Here is a 10,986-nt window from a genome sequence, read left to right on the forward strand (position 1 = left end):
AAATGTAAGAAATCAGAATTTTTATAAACATTTTAATATATTCAAATGTAGTTCAATCGCCGTTACCTTGTTGTTCCCTTAATGACTGAAGCTAAATTTAAGTTGCCTTTGATGCGTTTCTCTGTCTTGTTAACGTTTTCCTTCGTTGAGCTAAACCTTCTCAGATAGAACTGTTGATGTTACCATAGCTACCGTTACCAAAATAAAAGCACAGAACATTAAAGGCAGTAATACTAAACAAAAGTAACTGAACCTAGTTGGTTTTTAGACAGCCGGTTCCATAAAGCGGCTTTAAAGGGTTTACGGCAAATCGTCCACATGCGTAGTTTGACGCCACGGCATCACATGACTTATTACATGAGATCATAAGACTCGGGTTTGATGCCTCTGACGTATGAACGGACGTCATACGTCAGGTTCGGTATTTGCTCTTCTTTTTGTCTAACCGTCACTTTGCACTTGTTTGTCACAGAGCCAGGATCAGTTCTTGATGTTCTGTAGGTTAGCAGAAAACTTGAAGATTCTCAAACTAGAATCTATATCTAGAGCTATAATGGCAAATAAAATTATTTCTAAATCCGAAGAGACCCAGGCTGCCACGTTCAATACCCTGAGGCAGAAGATCAAGGGATTTTTCACCAGATTCTCTCGCAGGCATTCATCAAAGGTTACGCCAATGAAAACACCCGACAAGCAGGAAACGTCTTCCACCGAGAAGAACTTTCCTGCTCTGAAGCCCTCAATTCCTCCAGAAGATGTATCGGACATTGTACATCTAGAAAACATTGTACTGGAGATCAAGTCAAGAGATTTTCAGGTACAGGAATTAGAACCAGAGTCAAAGTTTATACCGATGGTAACCATCATTCCTGCAGAGATCCTGTCAACGGAGGATCTGCAGGAAGAGGACTCAGAACTGAAGCAAAGGTTTGATGAAACCACTCCGGTGGAGCTTTCATTCCTCCAGATGAAGTATCTGGTATTGAAGATCTGGAAACCACTGTACCTGAGATCCAGTCAACCAACAATTTACAGGTACAGGTGTTTAAACAGAAGACAAAGTTTGGGGTGGACTTTGTTCTTCCAGGACAGGTATCAGATTTGGAGGTGGAGGAATTAGAGCTGGAGGAAGGGCTTTATATCGTGGAACATCCAGGGGCACAGGAGTTTAAAGTGCATCCAAAGTTCAATGAATCCTCATCTCCACTAACGTCTGATTCATCTGAGGGAGAAACTCTATCGGACAGTGAGATGTCATCTTCCTCAGTGCAATCAGAGGTTTCAAATATTCAAGACCAAAAAGATTCATTGTCTTTGTTGATGCACAGCGTGATTGCCCAGGCCATTAAAACATCAGGATTTCACTTGTGTCTTGAGGATGTTCGTACCATTCATGAACCAACTTGGAGAAAGTTTGGGCTGAATTTCGGGGGGACAAAATTGACGGTAACCCAGAAATGATCGTTTTTCACAGCCAGAAGATTTTTTATGCCATCTGTAAAACTTTCAGGGGATCCAGTCTAGTTGTAGGAAGTTTGCTTCTATCAGAAAACGCAGTATTGGACAGAATGTTTGTGGCGACAGTTTTAAAATATCTTAGAAGACCTGCGGAGAAACTCTCCTTTGTTGCGCGTTTTTTCAAAGTCCTGGGTGAAGCAATCTGTCATCCCTTTAAGTAAACATAGACAACATGTGTGAAGTCCACCCCACCTGTGCAGAGTCCAGTCAGCCAAGAGGAGACCGCCCTGGATGGAACTGAGCGACGGAAAACCTCAGAGACAACCCACACAGGCTTTACATTTGGCTTTAAATAAATTACAGACTCTGCTGTCCTTTAAAAATGCCACAAACTAAGTGAGCTGCAGTCCCATCATCTGGACACTTGTTTGGGTGTCAGGGTTCAACTAAGTTACCTACTGGTGAGTGATGAGTGTGTTGTTGGTTTTCCCTCCGGGTGCTCGGGGTTTTTCTCAAAAACAGACTACAGTGAAATGACTTCCCACTTGTTCTTCCATGGGTTTTCTCTGGGCACTCCAGTTTCCCCACAAAAAAAATGTCCAGTCAACCCAGTGTTCATTTTGGGTTTGGTCCCGTCATCTGGACATTTGTTTGGGTTTCAGTGTTGAACTAAAATGAATACAGTATCCTTGTAAGGTGCAAATGTAAAATCTCCAGCAGAGATTTTACATTTACAACATTTAGAATTATTATTATTCGGTTTCCTTTGTTTTGTATTTATTGACAACATTTGAATAGTTACATCATTTTAAACTTGTTTTTAGTAGTTAAGTCATTTTAAACTTGTTTAACCAAATTATAGCCCTGCTTCTCTTGAAATTTTTTTATTATGAACTTTTTTGGTGTTCGTAGCTTTAGTTGGCAGTAATCCAACAGGGAATCCACGCAGCAGATCAACCGAGGACGGAAGTCCACCTCGGGACGGTCGTGTTGAAGTCCGTGGCCTCGGTATGTGGGCGCCACGCGATGCCCCTCGATCACAGATTTTGAGAAACTAAAAAAAGTTACCTACTTAGTGAGTGATGAGAACCAAAATGGTTCTGGTTAGGGTAAGTGTTAGCAAAAAATAAAAAAAGAGAAAATTTATTAATAAATTTAAAAGAGGCTTGCCACAGCAGTGGAACCGTCCCGAGGTGGACTTCCACCCTCGGTTCGTTTGCCGCATGTCTTCCCTCCTTCCTGTCGGATTACTGCCAAATAAAGATACCAACACCGAAAAAGGTTGTAATAAAATTTTATTTTGAGAGTGTCGGTTGAAAGCTACAGAGTCCTCTGGGCACATGGGGAAAAATGTTTCTTTTGCATTACCTCTCAATATGTTTACTGCAATATGGTCTATTTTGCATGCAGTCACAATTTTCCATTTAAAATTTCAAATGTTTGCACATTTAAAGAGCCTCAGTGTTTATTCTTAACTCTTTGGTGCAAACAACTGATTGAAAATCGATTTATTCACTGCATGTTTATGTTTGTTTGTGTAAGGTTCTTATGGAACTGTACATGAAAACGGCCCTTTATTAAAAATTCAGACCACCAGCACAGAGACACAATCAAAACGGTCAGATGACTTCGTTACCCTGCGATAAAAACTCAGAAGCAGTCCAAATAGTTTGGATGTATTTTTTCTTCTTTCCTACTTACAGAAAGTTTCTGCTTATATCATAGGTTTGTAGTGCATTTCTATACTAAAGAAAAAGATGTAAATGGAGCTTACTGATAATTTCAAAATAAAAGCCTCAATATTCCTCACAGGTTACCAGAGGACTGACCTGGCATTTAGAAATATAGGAACATGTAATACAGACAAGACAGCAGAATAGCAAAGGAAGAAAGAACCATATGACTAATGATGCTTGATTCTCCTAAAGTACTGACCACGACATTGGACTGTGAAAATAAGAGCATCACATACCCTCCAAAATAAAATCCTTCAGATTTTTCATAGCAGGGAATTGCTGTTTTGGGCATTACATTTACTGGTTTAACCCAGCCACTGTTACACATAGTGTAGCTTTTTAAAATGAAGCTTACTGAAAATTTAAAAATATAAGCCTCAATATTCCTGGCTATTAGTGCCTTTTCCATAAAATAAGCATTTCAGCTATCGTTTTCTCTCAGGTTTAACATACTAAATTGAGGAAGTCAATGTAAGACAACACGTTAGCGCCCTACATTTTAGCTAAGCTTAGCATTGATTATGCTAATTTTACTGAACATGAGTAAACCCGGACAAAATCATAGCAAAAAATTATAACACCAACAAAGCCAATTTAGACACTCACCAGAATGGACAAGTCTGGAGCAAACCTGTAGATAAGTTGGGATGTTGGAGAACATAATATCAGGACGTCTGACCGCCATTACCCAGGACATTCGTCTCCTTTTCGTTAGCTCCGATAGCTTAGCTCCGATAGCTTAGCTCCGATAGCTTAGCTCCGATAGCTTAGCTTCGATAGCTTAGCTTCGATAGCTTAGCTCCGATAGCTTAGCTTCGATAGCTTAGCTCCGATAGCTTAGCTTCGATAGCTTAGCCTCCTCGCCTTGTTTCCAGGCAGGAAAACAGTGAAACGAAAGCCCGTTTTCCATCTTTTTACCGTTTCGGTCGTGTGATCGGACATTACGTCCAATAACGCAGCAAGTTCGTACCATTGCTAAATAATTTTAAGTAACTTAGATTCAAAATATCTGTGAGACAGTTGTTTTTGTCGGTTAGGTTTATGGCCCCTGAAGATGGCGCGCATATCCCTACGTCATTTCTGAAAGAAAAAAAACAGCAACGCGGCAGCAGCTCAGCCCCCTGCATGTGTTCAGGATTGTTGGGCAGCTGCAGGATTCTGCATACTTGGGATGTTTTCCTGCTTGAAAACACCTGATTTTAATAATCCACATCATGAACGTCTCCTGCAGCGACTCAGAGAAAGTAATTCAGTATTGACGGATATGCTCTCAAACCTTCTGTATTTAATAAAATTCATAAAGTTGGTATTAAGTAATAAAGTTAATTAAAAGCAGATTTGGGAGCACTAAAGTTGTTTTTTGTGTAAAAGTTATGAAATATTTAAAGAGAACCAAAACAGGCTGGTTACTCAGTTAGTTAGTTTGACCTTTTTGTTCACCAGACAAAACAATCAGAATATTTTCTTATTTACGATGTTAGTCTGAAAGAAAGAAACAACACAAATCATTAGTCTTGTAGGGAACATTTTAACTTCTCAGTAATAATTTTACCCAAATTAAAAAAATAATAAATGCATCAAGTTCCTGTTGCTCCATTAACAGTCTGGTGCAGGCCACACAAAGTCAGTCCAGGGTCCACAAATGGCCCCGGGGCCACACGTTGGACACCCAGGTCTAAAGGAAAGGACTTCAGAACATCACTGGTTGTGTTGCTGCATGATGGATTAACTTTCCCCACCAACCTTTGGAAATTAGTTTTTGTTTTTGTGAGAAAATGAACAAATGAATAATTGCTGTGAAAAAATTTATTTTGGCTCAAATAAATCAAACTGAGACTGTATTTTAAGGTAAAATTAAACTTTTATTTCTGAATCATTTCAAGAAAAAAGAATTATACATTTTGTTTAAAGTAATGTAAATATAAAAATGAAAGAAACTGTGACAAACAGCAATATTTAGCATTAAAATTTACCTAAGCTAACTCATTTATAATCAGCACAGAAAAGTTATTAAAATCTAAATGAAAGAAGCTCAAACGTATAACAATATGGCAATGATTTAAAACGATATAAAAAGATCTTCTGAATGTGTTTAATCTGCTGAATTTGTGTAATTTTCCTGACAGGTTTAAGTCCAGCTGTGTGGACCTGAGTTCAGATGAAAACTGGAATTCATTAAACTTTCCTTCCAGCTGAAAGTCCATAAAGGGACCCCACACTTTAGGTTACAGTCCCAGTTTCCTCCTACAGTCCAATCAAGTAACTATGTTATTTTGAGTTGTTAAAAATGCCATATATATTAAGAATGACTTGACTTCCAGATTTAATACCTTGATATTGGGTCTCTGTCTCTTTAAGAAGCTCCTGTTTTTTTCTGAAACTCCGCCTTCAGGAAGTCATCACAACATGGCTCCTCTATTAACCCTTTAACGACGTTTTACCAGCGTTGCTCTGAGAAGTAGCTCGTACTTCTGATCTGCAGTTCAACCAGGTGTTTGCTAATTGCTGCTGGCTAGTCTGAAGGAGCTGAGTCCTTCAGACTAGCCAGCAGGGGCTAGGTCCAACCAGGTGAATGGTTGCCATGGAGATTACAAGATTTCTCAAACATACATGAAGAATTAAAGTAACACTCCAAGTATGTTTTTGATGAGGGAATATCATTGTAACATGATATGAAGCTCAAAATGTTGATTTTGCATGATACTGCCCCTTTAACTAGAATTATGTTTTTAATTCATTTACATTTCTTTGTTATATTTCCCCCAAAGGCTTCTGTTATTCAATGAAACTTGAAGTATTTTTCTGTTTCTACTCATCCTTGACTGATGAACAGGCCTCCGGCCACTAGGTGGCAGCAGCGTTCAGAGTAATCAACAGCCTGCCTGTTCGAGGAGAGAGGGAGTAGCGGACAGAAAACGGTGTAAGGATCTGACAGGGATGGAGGAGGAGGATAAGCTAACATCCGGAGGACGTATCCACAAGGAGAACATGCAGAAAGAACCCAGGTCAGGATTTGAACCCAGAACCTTCTTCCTGGAACTGTACCATGAGGAAACATTTCAGGTAAATTTCTGACCCAACTTTACTAGACACCACCTCAGCGGAGGATCGGTTTGAACAGAGAAACAGATAGCAGAGTAATACAATAGCTTAAAGCTAAAAAAAATCCGATGGATACATAAAGCTAGAGATGCACCGATCCAATATCAATATCACTATCGGTCCAGAGATTAAGAGAAATTCTAGATCCGGCATCAGTGACTATGTGCCTGATTGATAAGTGCAGATCTATTCAGCCTAATTCTATGTTTTGTGGTCATTCTTTATTATTTATTTTAGATTATAAGTTACACACTGCAGCTTTAACTGAGCTGTAGCGGAGCAGAGCTATCAACGAATTTGTAATTCAGAACATTTATGTTTTTGTTTTTAAAAAAGAAATATTTTAAGTCAGTTAGGCACATTTTTCATTTCTGATACCAAACCTCAGATATCGGTTTTGTTGGGTAAAAGGTGGATCGGTGCATCCTGGGGAACCCGCCTGCAGTGAGGACGGGAAGCCGGTCGCCCCTCACACCCGTTCAGTCTTGGCGTGGTTGGCGGAGCTGTCGACCTCCCGGGCGGTTCCGCCCCGCCTGGAGTAGAAGAAGCTGTTCTCCCTGGACGGGTTGGTGATGAGGGCGACCTGGAAGCAGAGGATGACGACGCCGCCCAGCAGGCAGAGCCCGGCTCCCACCCAGCCCACGTACAGAGAGTAGCCGAAGGACATGAGGTGCTCCGCTTTGTTCGCTCCGATGGGGAACCAGACGGTCGCTACGCTACCAAAAACAGCTGCGTGACAAAGAAAGGATGAGAAAAAGGTTATCAGTTTCATATTTGAATCCGTCTGGTCCAGAGGGCAGGAACTGTCCGTCTCATCCACCAGGAAGCAGAATCAGACAAACAGATTCATTCGGGTTATGAAGGAACCTCATGTTTTTATTTGCCCTGTAAAACAGATGAAAGTCCTGGAAGAGGAAATATGTCCTCCAGCTGCTCAGTATTAACCTCAGTTCTCTGAAGCTGTTCCTACAATCAAAAAGTTGAAAACAATACAAAAAACTCAAAAGCTACAAAATAAAAAATATATATATTTAAAGCTGCTGCAGTATGAAACGTTTATAAAAACAATTTTTTTACATATTTGTTGAAGCTGTTTCTCTATTATAACAATATAATATGAGTGCTAACCAGAAACAACCAATCACAGTCAGGAGGCGGGTCTTAGCGCTGTCAGTCACCCCTCCATGTGGCGCTGCTTATCCCTGAAGCTAGCTTAGATTGTCATGAATGCTAAGGCTAGTTAGCATGGCGACTAGCCTTAGGAGGTGAGGAGATCGATCTGTCTCAACAAGCTGTCACTACATGGTGAACGGTGTTAACAAATATCTAAATAACATATTTTTCATAAAAGTTACACAATGAAGCTTTAAGTGAATTAAATCCCAAAACTCAAAACAAAAAGTAAAGCTGGAGGTGCCAAGCTGCAGAGCCTGGGAGCTTTTACTTTCAGGCAGGAGGTTAGTGTGAGGGATATCTGGTTAAAATCCAGCTTCACTTCAAACAAAATCTGCATTTTTACTTACATTAAGTTCAGATAAAATAGCTTTCAATCCTCCAAGACCTCAGCTGAGTACATCATGCAGAATGTAGGAAAAAATACCGTCTGCTGAAAGCTGGAACTACTTTTCATTCAGGAGAAAAGAAAAATTTGTTTACATTCCTTTTCATGAGCATCAAAATGCAAACTCCAAAGATTTATGTAATTCACAACCAACAGCTTAAAGTTGGTCCAATTAAATCCTAATGAATTAAATTAAAGTTAGTTTTTAAAAGTGAAAAAGATCAAGAGGTGTGAATATTTTAGCAGTTCCCCGTGAACTCGACCGGCTCAGGGAAATGAATGCGTGTCTGGAGTCTTCCTCACCTATGACGATGAAGAGGACGCCGCCCACCTGGGTGCGGCGCTTCTTAACGGTGGCGGAGGAGTTGCTAGGCAACCGAATGCAGGGCATGGACATGAGGACCAGCAGCAACGCCGGGACGCCCAGGAGACACGCGGCGATCATCAGAGCCCGGGACACCTGGACGTACGCTGCCAGACACCAACAAGCTTCTGGTTACACATCTGGAGCCGCTGGAACGCAGCGCACTGGGAACACTGGGAGGTACGTCTGAAACCATCAACATCTCCTCAAACATGCTACTGCTGCACTAACATGCTTTCAGTTCAGCTATTTATTCATATTATTATTTAGAAGTCCTGCAGCAGGAGAATGTTTGGCTTTAAAAGTTCAATTATTCATAAATCTGTGCAAAACTAACAAGCAGCAAAAAGTAAAATCCAGACTCATTTTGCATATTTTCATTAAGTTTTCAACTAGTTGACAAAATAAGAACCAAAAACATAAAAATTTAAGACCAGTGGAGACGCTCTATATTTCCTTTTCACCTAAAAAACAAAAAACTTTAAGCTGGTCGATGGTTTTGAAGTGATTCACTGGAGATGAAAATATGTTTCCAGAGTTTTAATTATTTTTATTTTAAGAAAACATTATATCAAATTTATTCTAAAATAATTTTTCATTACATATGGACACGTAATATACGTACTAATCACCTAAAAATTGTAAAAGACTTTCTGCTTTTTGAATCGTTTGGCACAGACAGTAAAATTTTTCAAGTTGTGTTTACGCCTGTAGCAATTAATCAATTAACATATTAATTATATTATAAAGTTAGAATGGGCTCGATAATTTCCCTTCTGATGATAAATATTTTTGTTTACAGAGACATCATTATCCATTTTGTTGATTATAAGTGATTTTTATTTCTGTTTATTGTTTTTGGTTTGAATTGGGATATTTAAAATATCTTTACAAAATTAAAGTTTATCTCTGAGGGGTGAACTTGAATTTTCATGTAATGATCAGTATATTACTTGAACATGGCCTCAATATAACAATATGATCAGTTATTGTGATAATTACTGGTCCAGTTTGTGGTCCAGTAACATTTGTTCTGGTGGAGGCCCGGCGCTGTGGGAGGAGCTTATCGGCAGCTTTTCTATCCGTTCTTCCCAGGACTGAACAATAAAGTTAAATCTCAAAGTTTGGGTGAAAAACCAGAAGTAAAACATTAGAAGATGTTTTTGTTTGAATTAGAGCTGTTGGGTTTAACAGGCGGGTTTCCTGCATACCAACAACAGCTGCAGGATTTCTCCACACCTTTCAGTTTTTCTTTTCATCTCTGCTGTTTTCTGAAAATCTACAAGAAAAACTGAAACTTTCAAGAAGAAGAAAGGAAAAGTTATATTAGTTGTTCACTAAAGGTGTTCTTGGTTTCTTTTTGTCTCTGTTAGATAATGTTGTGAATATTACTGCTGGCTGATGCTATACTTATGTTTTTATTTTATTTTGAAAAATATTTACTGCTTTACCTCCTAGTTTGAAAAATACTTCCACACTGAATCTGGAGAGTTATTGATCAAGAAAATTTAAAAAATAACCTTCGAGGGACGGATTCAGACCTTTGCTCAGTAGTTAAATGATAAAAACAGTCAAACTTTTCTAGTAACTAAAATGTCACAAAGCATCAGAAAGCAGCTTCCACCAGGACCAGGAGAGGTTCTGGTTCTGGGTTGTCCTGAGGAGCAGCAGCTCACCGGGCAGCGAGAACATCTGGTCCAGAGACACGCAGTGGTAGAGGGACGGCGACACCACGCACTCGGCCCACAGGCCGCGCGAGCCCAGCTCGTCCATGCGCAGGCAGGTGGCCACCGAGTAGTCGCATGTCCGGACCCAGTCGTTGGTCGCCGTGGCGAAGATGAGCCCGACCCAACCCGCGCAGCTCCCTCCGACGCCAACCAGCTGCCTGCAGACGTGCGCCATGGAGATCCGCCGTGCGTCTTTACGCGTTCCAAAAAATACAACTTTTCCTCTTCCTGAGGGTTTTTAGCCGTTGGTTATTTCTTTTCCTGTCTCCAGGAAATAAAAACTTGTCCAAAAGTACTTTAACCAGATGAATAAAGCACAAATTTCAGTGTGTTCTTCTGCGTAATTCAGAAAAAAAATTCTCAGAAAGACGTTTTCCCGACTAAAAATGTTTCAAAAAGTCTGAAATAAAACGAGGAGCTGCTGCGCCGCGTCCCGTTGTTGTGCGTTATCCGCAAGGAAAGAGAATCATAAGATTTATCTCAGGGTGTGGCGAGAACCTGCCCTGCCCAACGCCAGCCAGGGAAAATCTGATCTGATCCATCTGATCCAAACATGAACCAGATGGAGAGGAGAGGAGCAGGCGCGGCTGATCTGAGACATCTGGAGGGCAAAGGTCAGGAGCTGCATCTTCAGGAAGGAACTGAGAGGCATTAATCCTGATCAGGTTCCTTCAGATGCAGCAGCTTTAAACCACAGAACATCAGAGACATTATGGATAGAAAAACAGGAGTAAATATCCAACAAAAACTCAGAAACTTTGAGATTAATCTCAGAAATCTTCTAGAAAATTTTTGGATATGTTTCATAATCATTCCACCCTACAAAAAATATTAATATGACATTTTAATGCTATATTACTCTTAAAATAACATCTAAACTGTTCAAACATAAAGATAAATAACAATTTTTAACTATAATCATGTAATATTTTATAATAAATAAAATGTTAAAGTGAAAATGATAAAAATCGGCCATATTAAGTCAGATAACTGAATAAATAAATATACATTGAACAAATAAAAAAATAGGAAAATAAA

At 39.7% G+C, this 10,986-nt stretch overlaps 2 protein-coding genes across 14 annotated transcripts in view; one reads left to right on the forward strand and one right to left on the reverse strand.

Moving 5' to 3' along the window:
- The window catches only part of LOC116712080 (NACHT, LRR and PYD domains-containing protein 3-like), a 612,764-nt gene that overhangs the window by 339,191 nt on the left and 262,587 nt on the right, over window positions 1–10,986 (forward strand). The gene's annotated exons all lie outside the window — the stretch shown is intronic.
- LOC116712171 (claudin-11-like) lies at window positions 5,973–10,424 on the reverse strand. Its single transcript, XM_032552067.1, has 3 exons — window positions 9,898–10,424; window positions 8,161–8,328; window positions 5,973–7,025 (listed from the first exon to the last, which is right to left on the reverse strand). Exons 1-3 carry the CDS (start codon window positions 10,121–10,123, stop codon window positions 6,766–6,768), a joined length of 654 nt encoding a protein of 217 aa, XP_032407958.1. The 5' UTR covers window positions 10,124–10,424; the 3' UTR covers window positions 5,973–6,765.

This window comes from Xiphophorus hellerii, chromosome 21, assembly GCF_003331165.1.
Source record: "Xiphophorus hellerii strain 12219 chromosome 21, Xiphophorus_hellerii-4.1, whole genome shotgun sequence".
NCBI lineage: Eukaryota > Metazoa > Chordata > Actinopteri > Cyprinodontiformes > Poeciliidae > Xiphophorus > Xiphophorus hellerii.